This window comes from Bos javanicus, chromosome 25 (assembly GCF_032452875.1).
Source record: "Bos javanicus breed banteng chromosome 25, ARS-OSU_banteng_1.0, whole genome shotgun sequence".
Lineage (NCBI taxonomy): Eukaryota > Metazoa > Chordata > Mammalia > Artiodactyla > Bovidae > Bos > Bos javanicus.
In genome coordinates this window covers 36,884,098-36,900,672 of record NC_083892.1, presented here as the reverse complement: position 1 = coordinate 36,900,672, position 16,575 = coordinate 36,884,098, and the positions used below count along the sequence as shown (strand labels likewise).

The window sequence follows — 16,575 nt, the reverse complement described above, 5'->3', positions numbered from 1 at the left end:
CTAGGGGGCGTGGCCCGCGCGGTGCTTCCTGGGAATTGTAGTCCCCGGAGCCGCGGGGGCTCGGGTCTGACGTTGGGTGTTTCCGCCGGCTGAGCTGACCGCTGCGGTAAGGAGGTGGGTGTGTCTGGAGACGGGGTGAGGGGAGTGGCGAGTGGATTCGGGTGTAGAAACCGAAGGGTCCATTAAAGAGAAGTGAAGGTTGCCGATTCGCACAAAGGTACGGACCTACTTCGAACCGCGGCGAAGAGCGCCGGGGGTGAGGGATCGCAAGTTCCACGGCCAGTCAGACACTAGCAACTGTGGCCAAGCAAGGGCTTTGGACACCTAAGTCCCGGCCTCTGCCCCTATTCCAAGGAAAGGGGCGGACTCGGACTGCTTAAACGGCTGTGGCGTTGAGTAGGGGCAGAGAGTGGCTGTGTTTCCCACCCGGCTCTAGCGTTGAAGTATCTGCGTCTGGGTGGGCGGGGAACGGCCGGGTTGCTGGAGGTGGGACTGGGATCTATCTCCCAACCGATTGGCCCACAGCCCTTCCGGGGGCGGGTCTTAGGGCGGAGCCTGGGGCGGGCACTTTCCTCCTGTGGCGAGGCAAGGACCTCCGGGATTCCTAGAGAGGACTCGGAAGTGCTCTCGTGGGGGGCGGGGGTGGGATTTCTGGCTCTACCCCGCTGGTCAGGAACGCTTGGACATGCTTACTTCCGGCGAGGAAGTGTTGCGAAGTGTCGGCTTCGGCTTTTCTCTCCGTCTGTAAGAAGAAACCCGTCTTTCCCCACCCTTGGCTGCGGGCGCTTGGTCTTCCAGGAGAGCTCCCAGGGACGGGGGCCTTGAGCAAAAGGAATGGCCTTTGTGTCCAGTTGAGGGTCCTGTCCCTAACCTTGACCAGGCTGGTTTCCGTGGCTCGGGGGTCAGGGGCGATGTTGCGCAATCCAGGTGCAAAATCTGTACTTAAAACCCTGGTTCTCTTCGGGACCCATGAAATCTTCCGTTGGTCAATCAAGCTCTTATGGCTTGAGGGACAAGACCAACTTTGACCACTGTAACGTTTTTGACCTCTGTTCCGACTTAAGTTTGGCTTGTGGTAGAGAGAAGGAGCGGCTGCGTCTGGACTAGTTAGTAAGTCGTCCTACTATTTATATGAATTATAACGTTCTTCACCACTAAAATTGTATTTGATGAAGCCATAGGTCAGATTTTTATTGCTCTCCTGTACACTTTTTAAATATTAGAAATATTCTGTGTTGATCATTTTGTGGGTGGAGTGATGGCTGTTTTGTAGTACACGTTGTGGTCAGTTACTCTGCTGCATGGTCATCTTTAGGATAGATGACCTCTTTGTCATCTCTTTGATAATAACGATTTCCAATATATCAGTAGGTTGCATAGTAATGAAAGTGTCCTTCAGAAGATCTCAGAGAGCAGAGAAACGGATTCGAGTACTGTAACCCAGTTTACCTGGAGCGAGATCCCGCTGAGTTGGAATGATAATGACAGGATCTGGGGAAGTTATAGACCTAGACCCTCCCTCGGAGATTTCACCAGAGCAAGAAGACCTTCTGATAGTGAAGGTGGAAGAAGAAGATTGCACCTGGATGCAGGAGTACAGTCCGCCGGTGTTCGAGACTTTTTATCAGCGCTTCAAGCACTTCCAGTACCACGAGGCGTCAGGCCCCCGGGAGGCCCTCAGTCAGCTCCGGGTGCTCTGCTGTGAGTGGCTGCGGCCGGAGCTACACACCAAGGAGCAGATCCTGGAGCTACTGGTGCTGGAGCAGTTCCTGACCATCCTGCCTGAAGAGTTCCAGACCTGGGTGAGAGAGCATCACCCGGAAAGCGGAGAGGAGGCTGTGGCCGTCGTAGAAAATATACAAAGAGAACTAGAGGAACGTCAGCAACAGGTGAGTGAAAGAGGAGGCCTTAGACCAATGAGGAAGGAGAGGAAGAGAGTTCAGGAGCAGCTGAGCAGGGGTGAGGTCTTGAGCGCCCTGGTGCTTCATTCATATTCTTTTGTTCTCCTGGGATTAGGTCCACTGTGGAGATTTCCTGCCACTCCAGCAAAGAGAAGCAGTATCCATGTGTTAATCTGGAGAAGAGAGTCTGCGATTTTGTTTGTTTTAAATTACCCTGTTTGTTTTTTGAGTGACATGATACAAAATTCAAAAAGTGCATAAGGTTGTAATGAAAAGTAAGTGCCCCTCCCACCCCTAATTCCCCAGCCGCCTGAGTTCTCACCAGAAGCAACCATTGTCCCATGATACTTGTCTGTCCTTACAGAGGTACACTGTATTCTGTATATTGTTAGCATCTACGTGTATGATGTTTTAAAAAACACACACAAACGTTTTTTACATCACCTTGTACTTCTGCCTCTTGCTTTTTTTTCTCTTTAAAATGTATTTCCTGCTCTTTAAAAACTTTTTTGTTTGACTGTGTTGGGTCTTCACTGGAGCACATGGGATCTTTTAGTTGTGCATGGACTCTCTAGTTGTGTGATGTGGCCTCCAGATAGTGTGGGCTTAAGTAGTTGTGCCCGGTCTTAGTTGCTCCTTGGCATGTGGGATCTTAGTTCCCGGACAAGGGATTGAACCCATGTCCCTTGCATTGCATGACAGATTCTTTAACCACTGGACCACCAGGGAAGTCCCAGCTTTTTTTCTTATAATGTATCCTGGCTTGTTCTATGTCAGTGCATAGAGTGCTGCCTCACTCTTTGAAACTGCATTGTGTTCCATTGTATGGATGTACAATAATTTAAGGCTATTTAAGTTGTTCCTTTAGACTGTCTCTGAATCTTTAACAAACTTTGCTACCACGAATATCCTTTCCATCCATCATTAGTTGTAGAATCAAAACTGAGAAGTCCGTTGTTGACTCAGAGGCCATACGCATCTGTAGTCTGGATAGTTGTTGACAGATTGCCCTCTGTGGAGGTTATACCAATTTATATCCCCAGCAGCCGTGTATCAGAGAAGTTTTTTGCTCAAAGCCTGGTATCACAGTGTTATCCAACTTTGAGATTGTTGCCAATCTGAAAGACGCAGTATTCCATTTGCAAGTTTACCATGCATTTTTTTCTTACTATGAGTGAGCTTGATCGCTGTACATATTTTAAAAGGCTGTGCATATACCCTTTTTTGTGAACTCTCTGTTTATATTCACCTATTAGAAAAAGCAAGCACTGGATCTGCCATCTGAGTTGCAAGAGTTATTTCCTCCTTTTGTTGTTTGTCATTGCTTATGGAGATTTTTTTGCTTTGCTGGTTTTTCTTTTTCCTTTTTATGCAGTCAGTTTAAATCTTTTAATTTATGATTTCTGGATTTTGTACCATAGTTAGAAAGGCTGTCTCTGCTACAGTATTATAAGAAACCTTTCTCATTGTTTCTTCTCCATTGTGTGTTATTGTTTTTGTTTGACCCTTTGACATGATTGATCTTTCTGGAATTCATTTTGCAGTGGTGTGTTTGCGGTGTTTATAGCTCGGTTTTTTTTCCCAGATGTCTGTCAAGTTGTCCCAGCAAGCAATCCCTTTTTTTCCTTGATTGATTAAAATGTCATCTTTATTAAATACCAAATTTTTCCATGTATTTGGGTCCATTTCTGTTCTTTTTATTCTATTTTATTGTCTTACTGTCTGTTCACATATCAGTATTTTAATTATTTGAGCTCTGCAAAGTGTTTTGGTATTCAATAGGTCTGCCCTTCTCCCTTCCAAATTTTTTTTCCCAATGTTTTCTTTTTTCCATGTGAACTTTAGAATACTTACCTTCTACCACCCCAAAAATCCTATTGATATTTTTGTTGGGATGGCCTGAAATCAATTGTTCATTTAAGGGAAGATCTGTATCTTTACGTTGTTCTTCTCTTCCTTTGTCATTTCTTACCCTTTCTTACTCATTTATCACCTGACTTTCTACTTCCCTCCTGTTGGTAGGCCCACATTCTCTGAAACATTAATTTTTCTTTTTTGATAGCAAAGAAACAAAAATTATGGGATCCTAGGTCTATGAGTTTGAAGCTAGAGAAGCTGCCTCATTCTTCATAGCCATTGCCCTTCATTGTACAGGACCAGCCTCTTTCTTCTTCTCTTCTGGGTCAGGGTGTTTCAGAACCTTCAGGTGTCAGTGTTCCAGAGCATCCTCAGGTTCTTCAGATCGTGGGCTGGCTCACCCCATGAGGCAAGGGGGCAGCAAAGGGGGCTACAGTAGACCCTCTGCCAGACCCTGCAGCTGAGCTGAATGTTTGTCTTGCAAACAGGAGTGTTTGAATCTTTTTATTGCTTCTGTTAGGACAGGAAGTAAAGATTCTTGGTGCCATTTGGTTATTCCTTTGGTGCCTGAAATGGTAAAGAGTCTGCCTGCAATGCAGGAAACCTGGGTTCAGTCCCTGGGTTGGGAAGATCCCCTGGAGAAGGGAATGGCTACCCACTCCAGTATTCTTGCCTGGAGAATACCATGGACAGAGGATCCTGGTAGGCTACAGTCCATGGGGTCTTTAAGAGTCAGACAAGACTGAGTAAGTAACACTAACTCAAGACTGAGTTAGTAACACTAACATTGACTTGCGGACAAACTTTACCCTACTCTTTTATAGTAATAAATATTCAAAATCCTAGTTTAAAGCAAAAAGCATTTTTATTTATTTTAAAAATACTTATTTGGCTGTGCTGGGTCTTAGCTGCGGCATATGATATCTTTAACTGTGGCATGTGGGGTCTAGTTCCCTGACCCGGGCTCAAACCCGGGCCCTGCATGCTGGGAGTGCAGAATCGTAGCCTCTGGACCACCAGCGAAGTCCCCCAAGAGCGTTTTTAAATGGAGGATTTACAGCAGGTATTACACATCGACCTCTGTCATTGCGACATGCACCCCATCTGTGAAAGGAACACTCAGATCACTTCTGGGTGGGAATCAGGGATTTGAGGCCCAGAGGTGCGGGTTTTCCTAAGAGCCTGCTCAGCTCACTGTGTTTGCCTTTGTCCCTTCCTGCCCTTTGTATCCCCGACATTGCTCCTCATCTTTATCTCCAGGTAGTTCTTGTCTCTGGCAAGCCTTTTCCCAGGCTGTATCCTCTGTCCCTCCTCCTGGGTTTCTCTGTCTGCTTCTCAGGGGACCTCTGGGGCTGCTTCGCTTCTCTGGTCCCCAGGTACCCTTTGACCTACTTGGCATTTTCTTCCCTTGCCTGAGCAGGTCCGAAAGGAGACACACACTTCCATGCAGAGTCATATTTGCCACAACTGTGTTGCAGCCGTCTCTTTTTTTTTTCCCTTTCTTTTTTTTTTTTAAACTCTGCTTGTCCTCTCTGTCTTGGAGCAGCCTTTTTTTTTTTTTTTTTTCCTGGCTTTGCAGCATGTAGGATTTTAGTTCCCTGACCAGGGGGCGAACCCTCACCCCTGCATCGGAAGTGCAGAATCTTAACCTCTGGACCCCCAGGGAAGTCCCTAGCCACCTCTTAATGTAATTCCTGTGCTGTGTTTTGTCAGGACCAGGAGGGTTAAAATTGAAAGTGCTTTTGAAACATAAGAGAAGGTGAGAGGCGAGGAGAGCAATTCTATGTCAAAACAGGATCTGATTACCTGCTTCGATGCCATTGAGCTAGTACTTTCCAGAAGAGACAGATTGTAGAGAGACTGGCTATGGATATCCTAAGGTTGTGTAAGAGCAGAAAGATACACACCAGTCATGCACTAGCCCCAGTCTTGGCATTTGTCTGTCCCACTTGAACCTGGTCTTCTGGGTCTCTGAGTGTGATTGTTGAGTCCTGTATTGATCTTTCCAAGCTCATTTCTCTTTTTTTTCCCACTTGACTAAACTTGGCCAACTCTGGCTTTCTGCCTGACGGTCTTTGAGTATGTCACTCTGTCTGCCTGGGTCACTCCTCACTTTTCTCCTGGCTGACTCCTTTCATCCTCCAAGTATTGCCTTCAGTGACCCCTCCTCAGAAAAGCCTTCATTGGCTACCCAGTCTAACATAGGTCTCATCTGTTTTGCCTCACGGCCTCACATTCTTCTCCTTTCTGACATGTAACACAGCTTATAATTGTGTATTTATTTGTGTGTCAGTGTATTTAATGGAAGTTGTCTTCAACTAGACATAGGCCATGTTTATTCAGCCACTGTGTAATTAGTCCCGGATGGTTGTAGACACACAGGTAATACTTGGGCAAGGAGTGAATGAAAGAAGAACGTGAACTTGCTGGGCTCTTTCTTCAGTTCAGTTCACTTTAGTCGCTTAGTTGTGTCCGACTCTTTGCGACCCCCTGGACTGCAGCACGCCAGCCCTCCCTGTCTATCACCAACTCTCGGAGTTTACTCAGACTCACGTCCGTTGAGTCAGTGATGCCATCCAACCATCTCATCCTCTGTCGTCCCCTTCTCCTCCCGCCTTCAGTCTTTCCTAGCATCAGGGTCTTTTCAAATGAATCAGTTCTTCACATCAGGTGGCCACAGTACTGGAGTTTCAGCTTCAACATTAGTCCTTCCAGTGAATATTCAGGACTGATTTCCTTTAGGATGGACTGGTTGGATCTCCTTGCAGTCCAAGGGACTCTCAAGAGTCTGCTCCAACACCACAGTTCAAAAGCATCGATTCTTAGGCACTCAGCTTTCTTTATATGTATGGATATAGTCATATCCATACATGACTACTGGAAAAATAGCCTTCACTAGACAGACCTTTGTTGGCAAAGTAATGTCTCTGCTTTTGAATATGCTGTCTAAGTTGGTCATAACTTTTCTTCCAAGGAGTAAGTGTCTTTTAATTTCATGGCTGCAGTCACCATCTGCAGTGATTTTGGAACCCAAGAAAATAAAGTCTGTCACTGTTTCCACTGTTTCCCCATCTATATCTCATGGAGTGATGGGACCAGATGCCCTGTCTTCGTTTTCTGAATGTTGAGCTTTAAGCCAACTTTTTCACTCTCCTCTTTCACTTTCATCAAGAGGCTCTTTAGTTCTTCGCTTTCTGCCATAAGGGTGGTGTCATCTGTATATCTGACTCTTAGCCCTTCCTGTAACATGCTGATTAATGTGGTTGTGATTGGCAGATTGTGGCGTGTCCTGAAGGGCTTCCTCCGAAGAGCGTGCCACCTGGAGCCGGGCCCGAGTCCTTCAGTCACCAGCTTCTGCCTGTGGATCCCCAGGCCGAACATGAGCCACAGGAGCCTCGTCTTCTGGAGGAAGACGGTTAGAATCTGGGCTTCCGTGGGATGGGTGTGGGCATCCCGGCTGTGTGGGTAAGCTGTTTTGTAGCGAGAGACCTAGGTCTGGGCAGCCTCTCCGCAGTTAGCATCATCTGGAGGTTGGGAAGGGTGGGGGCGGGGAATCGAGTCCTTGGTCAGCTTGGAGGCCGGCTAGGAGCTGTACTAATATCCAGGGCCATGTGAAACCTATATTGCGGCTGAAGACAAGTCTAAGTACAGGTACTGTTAAAAGATCTAGAAGTCTTTTATGAAAGTATCATTGTGGTTTTGCAATGGTTTTCCAGCTCTCCCTCATTCATTTTGTTGTCCTAAGGCTCATGTTGACAAAGCCCTCCAGTTCCTAACTGCACTTCTGGCTGTTTGGCCGTTCATGTGAAAACTGATTTTAAGCTGTGTTTCACAAGGACCGTTAGAGCATCTGACCTCTCTTTCTCTCCTTCAATCCCTCTCACCCTCACCTCATTGTTACTAACCTCTATGAGACACGTCAAGGAGGAAAAGTGCATACCTAGTATCTCATTTATGAGGATATATGTCCACAAGTCTGTCATCTCTAATCAGAATCTCTTGATATGGGATATAGTTTCTTTCTTTTTTTATTTGGCCAAGCCCTGTTGCCTATGGGATCCTTGTACTCCAACCAGGGATCGAACCCATGTTCCCTGCATTGGAAACACAGAGTTTTAACCACTGGACCATCAAGGAAGTCCCTGGATATATTTTAGAATTTAGAATTTTTAAGATTTAGTAAGATGATCTGATTTATGTACCATCCAGATTGGAGGTGGGACCCCATATTGGTTGTGTTGTTTAGTTGCTAAGTCATGTCCAACTCTTTTGTGTTGCTTCTCTTTTCTGCCCTATTGGCCAGACCCAGCCAGTTTGCTTATTCCAACAGAAAATACTGGATTGGGTGGTTGGTTTGACGCTCTGGGGCAGGCTGCACCCTCATGCCTTTGATAGCACTGAGGGCTAGTTTTCTGTCCCTGGGACTCACTTGAGCTTGAGAGGGCCAAGGTCATTTTCTTAAAAGCTAGAAACAGTGGGTTTCACAGGAACTTCAAAAAATATGAGTGGACTTATTTAGGATGTAGTTATTCTAATTATTCCAGTTATATTGGAAAGTAGTCTATATTCATAATTACTGCTTCAGTATAGACTATGTTTATCCCTTTCTTTCACGTCTCACTTTGACTCTAGCCACACTGCTGGGTTCAGATCCAACTCTGTTTCTGGCTTTCATCTCTAACCATTGTCTCCTCTTTTTTGAGTCTCTGCTCATCTTCCTAGTCCTTGGACACAAGCAGGCTCCATATGCATATGTTAATACATCTCTAGGACCTGGGACACCACAGGAAGGTCTGAGTCAACAGGTGAAAGGTTGATAGCAGGTGGATCTGTCCAGGTCAGGGTGCACGAGGCAGGTCCGGATGCACCATGAATCTCAGACAAAGGAGCAGCAGAGGTGACCGCAGAGGGTCAGATGGTCACCAGGATCTAGAGACCAGACCCTCCAGGCGTTGCACGTATGGGTCACTGTACTGGGAAGGCACCTCTATCCCACCTCGGTCCATCCCACCCCTCCTTCCAGAGTCACTTCCTGCTGAAAGGCTTTCCTGCTGCTCCCACCTCCTGCTGTCCACTCTGCAGATGCCCCCACTCTGTTCCTGCTGGAACTTGGGTGAACCTTGAGGATAATGCTCTCTGCCCTGTGCTGGCAGTAAGGCTTCCAGTCAGCCCTGCCCATCAGACAGTGAGGTTTCGCAAGGCAAGATTTACTTTATCTGCCTGTTCTCATAACACACAGAGTAGACTTACTTGTAGACCAACTAGGACGCAAACTAGTCGGCTGTCTATAAACCAACCACAGTCATGTTTTGAAGGGAGTGTGGACTAAGGCCTTGCTGATGATCCAAGTGTGGTCCCAAGAGCGGCAGTGCCAGCATCACCTTCTGGCTAGTTAGAAATGCACAATATGGGGAACACCCCGTTACCCTTGAGGCAGAATCTGCCCTGTGCCAAGACCCCCAGGTGATGTGTTTGCACCTTAAAGCTCGAGAAGCCCTGGGCTCTTGGCGGTGCTTCAGCTTCATGGCAGATGTGGGCCTGTGGAGATTCTTCGAGGTGACGAGGTCTGACCTTGGCAGGGCAGAGAGCATCCTTTCTAGGGGAATGGTCCCATCCCCAGTCAGCAGCGGGACTATCTACACTCTATCCAGAGTGTAGAACGTCTTGACGGCCAAGCAGAAGAATGTGGCCTCAGTGCCATGGCACCATGGTGGTTTCTTGAGAAAAAGCAGAACATCATGGCAGTCGGAACTGGGCAGAGATTCTCACAGACTCCTCTTTTTCTCCCCTCTCAGTGCTTCCTGCTCTCCAAGTTTCCTCCCTTCCCCTGAAGGACAGCCAGGAGCTGACAGCCTCTCTCCTCTCCACTGGGTCCCAGGTGAGCCGGCGTCCCTGTGCTCATGTCAAGGGACCACGTCGGTTCTTGGGCATGTAGCTGCCTTAAGCCTGACTGTATCAGGGTTCTATCTCTTTAACCAGAGACGGGGCTCATCTGGGTTTGTGGTCACTGTCTTTTCCTGTTCCGCTCCCCCCACCCTCCGTGAAGCACAGTCCCTCCCCTCTGAGCCTAGGGAATAGAGATTTAGTGGCGATCTCGTGTTTCAGAAGTTGGTGAAAATTGAAGATGTGGCTGACGTGGCTGTGTCCTTCATCCTGGAAGAATGGGGACATTTGGACCAGTCTCAGAAGTCCCTCTATAGGAATGACCGGAAGGAGAATTACGGGAGTATGACTTCCATGGGTAAGAATGATTTCGTTTGTGTGGTGTAGGACATCTTCATTTTGTTATCCATAAAGACTATTTCTAGCATGTCGAGTAAAAGCATGCCTGTTATATTTATTTATTTAAATTTTATTTTATATCGGATATAGTTGGTTAACAGAGTCGTGTTAGTTTCGGGTGTAGAGCACAGTGGTGGTTATACACGTACGCATGTAATTGCTATGACTTTGGTTATTTTGTTTTTCTGTGAGAGTAAATCAGCTTTCTCCGTCTCTCTCTCTCTCTTTTTTTCTTATTCAGCTTATTCTGATTATTTCCATCATAGTAAGAGTATGATTGGAGTAGGAAATGGCAACCCACTCCAGTATTCTTGTCTGGAAGATTCCATGGACAGAGGAGCCTGGCGGGCTACAGTCCATGGAGTTGTAAAGAATTGGACATGTCGGAGCATGCCAGGAGAACAATGGAGAACTGATAGTGCTTTGGGGATAGTATTTGCAATTGGGCAAATATTATGTTTAGCTTAAAACTACAAAATTGGATCTTAATAGATTTGTAGTAGTGATCATTCTCTGTTCCTTGACAAATTGAGTCCTTGTTAACTGAGTAATTCTCATTTGAGGAGCATCTCAGACTTTGCTGAATAACCGTTTGGTGAAGTAGTTATTAGAATTTTTCAGTAGCATTCTTTTTCTTCCCCGTCATGTATGGTTGGCTATTTCACTCCATTGGGCTTCCCTGATGGCTCAGACGGTACAGAATCTGCCTGCAGTGCCAGAGACCTGGGTTCAATCCCTGGGTTGGGAAGATGCCCTGGAGGAGGGTGTGGCAACCCACTCCAGTATTCTTGCCTGGAGAATCCCCATGGACAGAGGAGCCTGGCGGGCTACAGTCCACAGGGTCGCAAAGAGTTGGACATGACTGAGCAACTAAGCACAGCACAGCACATGCGTGGATGGCTCACTCACTCCATTGCTATTCTCAGATCACTCGTACCTGTGTTACATTCGCCTTGGCATCTGCATTTCACATGTCTTATTTCTTCTTGAATTTTGTGCCCCAGGTGAGATTTTCAACCTATTTCTGAGTTAATGATCTTGGAAACTAATATTTAGCTGTGCTGCCTGGAGCAATTATAGAATACCTCAGCACTATGGTAAATATTTTGAAGCTTATGGCTTGTAGCCTCTTTTGAATGAATTCTTTTGGAAGAGTACTGTCAGGCACGCTGGTGGACTTTAGATGGAATCCATCCACTATAAGCCCAAATTTCTTTTGAAAAGCATTATCCCAGTTTACATTGTCTGAGGGTTTAGTGCACTCACAGGCTTTTATTTAAAAAGGAACATTTCCTACTGCTCTTTCAGATTTTCTATTTCCTTTATTACTATTGATACATATTTGTATTTTCTTTGAGTTATTTGCACATGCCCTCTGCTTACTTGTCTATTGGGATCTTAGTGGTAGTCTCAAGGAATTGGTTATGTAGTATAAATATTATATTCAATGCAAATTTCTTTCGTTCCCTACTTTTAAAATTAATTTCTTGGTCTAATTTGAGTCAGAATTGTTTTATCTTTTTCAATCACTTTATAGGTATTTAATGGGTTTCAGAGTTGCAGAACTTGGCACAGTTCTTCTGCATATTATTTTCCAAGCTGTTTTGAATTCCTTTTTTTTTTTTTTAGTTAGTTAATTCATTCATTGTTTGGCTGTGCTGGGTCTTCATTGCCGCGTAGGCTTTTCTCTAGTTGCTGCTCTCCAGTTGTGGTGTGTGGGCTTCTCACTGCAGTAGCTTCTCTCATTGCAGAGCACGGGCTCGAGGGCACAGGCTCAGTAGCCTGTGGGATGTGGGATCTTCCTGGACCAGGATCAAACATTTTGATATAGCTGTTGAGAAGAATGAGTAGGAAACTAGCCAACCTTAGAAACACAGGATGCCAGACAGGGTGCCAGGAAGGTTCTTTATAATGTTTGAAAACAATTTTTCTCTTTACAAAAAAATCTTTTTAGAAAGTTCTCAATGGGCTATGATCTATCTCTCTAGTCTTTAAAGAAACATTCCTATTTTTGTTAACCACTGAAAGTTTATCTTTGCAGACTCTATTAAATTCCCATGTTTTGAGTGAAATACGTGTTGCTGATCCAGTTATACAGGGAATGGACTGCAGCCTTTTAAGTGTCTCTTTCATCAACGACCACCTAATGGTGACCTAGCTCTCAACAATCGTAAGGCCTCTCCGGGTGTAGAAAGAATGCTTTTTTCCCTTGAGACTGATTCACACCAAACTGAGATTCTTTGGGGACTGAAAAAGCTAGAGAGATCCTTTTTCTTCTCCAGGCTGTGAATGAATAGGAAGGGGAAGGTGAGGACTGGGTTAGCAACATCACCCAGCATCAGATTTTACTGAGAATAGTTAACACAGCACAGGTGTTCACAAACAGCTACTGGACGGAAGTCCTGTACCAAGAGGAAGTCATTTTCTGACTGCTCTTCCAATCTCATCCCATTGATCCATTCCTGCTGGCTCTGTCTTCCCTTTCCTACCTCAGTTTCCAACTTCATTGATCCTCATCCCATGTCTGTATTGTGAAGTCATTTTGCAGATGGCTTTACAAAGTTGTGCCTTGCTTGCACTTGTTGGTTTCATGTAGTTTTCTTCTATTCCTGAATGCAGGGAGTAAGCTAACGTTTTCATTTTCCCTCTGTCATCTCAGATTATGAGTCCAGAAACGACAACGTGGAACTCACAGTAAAGCAGATTTCTGATGAAGCTGAGTCATCCTGGATGACTTCAGGAGGCCCTGAGAGAATTATTCCCCCGAGTCAAGAGTTTGGAGAAGTTAGCGACCTTCACAGCATGGTAGAAAGGTGGCAGGTCCACCCGCCAGTGGGGAGATCAAGGCAGACCCCTCCCCAGAAGAGAGAGCTCAGGGCTATCACCGACGTGACCCGGAAACCACCCACCAGCGGTGAGAGGGGGCACAGGTGTAATGACTGCGGGAAGTTCTTCCTGCAGGCCTCCAACTTTATCCAGCACCGGCGAATCCACACGGGCGAGAAGCCCTTCAAGTGCGGCGAGTGTGGGAAGAGCTACAACCAGCGCGTGCACCTCACCCAGCACCAGCGTGTCCACACCGGCGAGAAGCCCTACACGTGCCAGGTGTGCGGCAAGGCCTTCCGCGTCAGCTCCCACCTGGTCCAGCATCACAGCGTGCACAGCGGTGAGCGGCCCTACGGCTGCCCTGAGTGCGGGAAGAGCTTCGGGCGCCACTCGCACCTGATCGAGCACCTCAAGCGCCACTTCAGAGAGAAATCCCAAAGATGTAGGTGTGAGGAGTTGGTCTTCGGAGCGTAAACAATGCAGGAATTGTTTTATCAGCTTAGAACCATCAGACAGACCGTGTGGGGATGGTGGCAGCTGTAGTAGGCAGGGACGGAGAGTTACCCTCTGTTTTATTATCACTTGTACTGTATGTTTTTTTTTTTTTTAAATATTTATTAGGCTGCTCTGGGTCTTAGTTGTGCATTTGAACTCTCAGTCTCAGCATGGGGGGTTTAGTTCCATGGCCAGGGACTGAATCTGGCCCCCTGCATTGGGAGTGCAGAGTCTTAGCCACTGGACCACCAGGGAACTCCCGACAACATTTCTTCTGGCTCATTTCTCTTTTTTCCTGGCTCCTAATTGGATATTCTTCCAACTCCATGTCCCCCTCATATACCTTTGCTTTCCATTCTTCAGGTCTTCGTCAGTTCTCACCATCTAGTTGTGTATCTTTGTTCTGTCTCATTCTCTCTCCATGACTTATATTGGGGTGAGGATCCCTTCCACATTTCCTACCGCCTCTCCTATGTCAGAATTCCTTTCCTCTCTGTGTAATAACGTGTTTGGCTTTTCCCTATGACTATCTGTCCTCAGTCTTTCTCATCACCCTCCAAAGTAAGCTCTCTATCTTGTTCACTGAACAGACACCAAAACACACACATGCTCCCCTCCTCCTATTACATTACTCCTCCATTACTTCTGTTACATCATAGTTTCATTTGATTATCCTCTTTATCCTTTTCTTCTGTAAAAGGACCGATAACATTTTCATTTCCTCTTGACTTTTGCAGGTGGCAATAGAAGAAATAAGAATACAAAACTGAATGTTAAGAAGAAAATTTCAGAGTTTTCAGAAGCGGACATGGAACCCACAGGTAGACTCCAAAGAAATGTGTCTCCAGTTCAAGATTTTGGAGAAGGCCACGAGCACCAGGGCAAGTTGGAGAGAAAGCAGGGAATGCCCATGAAAGACATACTAGGACAGCCCTCTTCAAAGAGGATGAATTTCAGCGAAGTCACCTACACCCACAAAAAGCCCTCCACCGGAGAGAGACCCCATAAATGTAACGAATGCGGGAAGAGCTTTATTCAGAGCGCACATCTTATCCAGCATCAGCGAATACACACTGGGGAGAAACCATTTAGGTGCGACGAGTGTGGGAAAAGCTACAATCAGCGTGTGCACCTGACTCAGCATCAGCGGGTCCACACTGGGGAGAAGCCCTACACCTGCCCCTTGTGTGGGAAAGCCTTTAGAGTGAGGTCCCACCTGGTTCAACATCAGAGTGTGCACAGCGGGGAGAGGCCCTTCAAGTGTAATGAGTGTGGGAAAGGCTTTGGGAGACGTTCACACCTTGCTGGGCATCTGAGGCTCCACTCAAGAGAGAAGTCCCACCAGTGTCATGAATGCGGAGAAGTCTTTTTTCAGTACGTTAGCCTCATTGAACATCAGGTGCTCCACATGGGCCAGAAAAATGAACAGAATGGTGTTTGCGAGGAAGCATACAGCTGGAACTTAACAGTGATCGAAGATAAGAAGATTGAGTTGCAAGAGCAGCCTTATAAGTGTGACGTGTGTGGCAAAGCCTTTCATTATAGTTCAGACCTCATTCAGCATTACAGAACTCATACCGCAGAGAAAACCTATAAATGTGATCTGTGTGGAGAAAGCATTGGCCAGTGTCCCCACATCAAACAACATCCTAAAAGCTATTCCAGCCTGAAAGCCCATCAGTGTAATGAATGTGGCAGAGGCTTTGCTCTGCAGTCACATCTCAATCAACATCAGAGGATCCACACTGGTGAGAAACCCTTTCAGTGTAAAGAATGCGGCATGAGTTTCAGTTGGAGTTGTAGCCTCTTTAAACATCTGAGAAGTCACGAGAGGACAGATCCCATAAAGACCTAAAGTGTCTAGAGGTTCCTATCATAGAACAGCTCTTACACAATTTTAGAGACGCCTTTCTGAAGAGTAACCCTATTCCTATAACTAATGTAGTCACAACCTCAAGCATCTTCTTCAGTGTAGCCATCAAACGTACCACATATGTTGAGATCCTTCAGTTAGAACTTAGGACACTGGAGCATCCACAGCAAGTACAGATCTGCTTTCCCACTGGGAAATGCTTTCATTTACATCTTCATGTGCGAGAGTCTAGATGAAAGAGAACGATACAGTGGGTGGGGGGAAGCCTTCAGAAGGCACTCATTCTTCACGTGAATCTAAGAACATTGACACTGGGAGAAGCCTCATGAACTCAGAAATAAGCTTCATTTGTAGTTTCTGCATTGACAGCTAATCTATTCAGGGAAGAGCACACTGAAAGAGAGAAATTTCAGCATGATCTTGGTGTTGGTATCTCAGCAACGAACCTTAGCGGTAATGCCAGCCACTGGAATGCTCCAGGTGTCATTCCCATCTTGAGTATTTTAAAACCTTTGGAAATAAATTGATTTTTAAAGTATTTATATCTGGGCAAAAACGAGGTTCAGAGGCTGGATGGTATGTGTTCTTACTGCCTTATTCAGTCAACAAATTCTCCATGAAACACACTCTACCTTTTTGTTTGTCTTTGATTCTCCTGGCACCATGGTTAGCTAGTAGAAGAGAAGTTATGTTTGTAAATTCAAGAGAAACTGTTGGTCTGTCACGTCTTAGGGAGAGGGGAGTGGGACCTTTGGGTAATAGAGCTGACAGGCCAGGCTGTGGACTGGTTTTTACTCTGTTACCAAACAAATGAGGGTGGCTTTATCCACAGAAGGAGTTGGACCAAATCGAATTGAGAATTGAGTTGTGGTCCAAGCAGTATGTGTGCCAACTCCCAGTTGCCCTGAGATGGATCTCCCCCATAAGATAGTGGATAAAGAATGAGTTTCAACTTGGGTTGCCACTGGATTTGAAAGTAAACATTCATAGAAGCAGGGAGGTCCTGGTCTGGTGTGCCCTGCCTTTCGGAAAGCTCTCAGAAGGAGTGGTGGGGAAAAGATGATGACATGGAAGAGGGTTAACCCGAACATGTTTGCTAGAGAGATGGTGAGAGGCTTTGGGGCACCGCTGAAGTCCTGCTTCTGCTGATGGCCTGAATTACAATAAACACCTAATGAATACCTGTTCATTGTGTGTGTGTGCACTGGTGCCCAGGCCAGGTCCCCTTTACCAGGCTGCCATACCTGTCTCCCAGCTGCTCTTGAGTTTTGGCCGCCAGGTGCTAACAGCTCGCCCAGTTCTCTGGAGGCTCAGGTGAAGAGAGCTGCCCCACCTAGGACT

At 46.2% G+C, this 16,575-nt stretch overlaps 1 protein-coding gene across 6 annotated transcripts; it reads left to right on the top strand.

Moving 5' to 3' along the window:
* The first annotated feature begins 49 nt into the window (after positions 1 to 49).
* On the top strand, positions 50 to 16,415 carry ZKSCAN5 (zinc finger with KRAB and SCAN domains 5). Of its 6 annotated transcripts, none has more exons than XM_061402579.1 (7): positions 50 to 114; positions 1,372 to 1,889; positions 7,035 to 7,173; positions 9,554 to 9,636; positions 9,864 to 9,999; positions 12,700 to 13,308; positions 14,099 to 16,415. In XM_061402579.1, the coding sequence occupies exons 2-7, from the start codon at positions 1,476 to 1,478 to the stop codon at positions 15,214 to 15,216; spliced, it is 2,499 nt and encodes an 832-aa protein (XP_061258563.1). In that variant the 5' UTR covers positions 50 to 114; positions 1,372 to 1,475; the 3' UTR covers positions 15,217 to 16,415. The 6 variants fall into 6 exon arrangements, with proteins under 6 accessions (XP_061258563.1, XP_061258559.1, XP_061258560.1 ...); XM_061402575.1 differs by having other exon boundaries at positions 78 to 114; positions 1,369 to 1,889; XM_061402576.1 differs by lacking the exon at positions 50 to 114 and adding an exon at positions 199 to 217 and having other exon boundaries at positions 1,369 to 1,889.
* The last annotated feature ends 160 nt before the right edge of the window (positions 16,416 to 16,575 follow it).

Excerpts from the sequence above, each read along its gene's own strand:
- ZKSCAN5 (XM_061402579.1), top strand. The coding sequence starts at position 1,476 with ATGATAATGACAGGATCTGGGGAAGTTATAGACCTAGACCCTCCCTCG. Across the intron at positions 7,174-9,553 it reads TCGTCTTCTGGAGGAAGACG|TGCTTCCTGCTCTCCAAGTT; the intron begins GTTAGAATCTGG and ends CTCCCCTCTCAG. Across the intron at positions 9,637-9,863 it reads TCCTCTCCACTGGGTCCCAG|AAGTTGGTGAAAATTGAAGA; the intron begins GTGAGCCGGCGT and ends CTCGTGTTTCAG.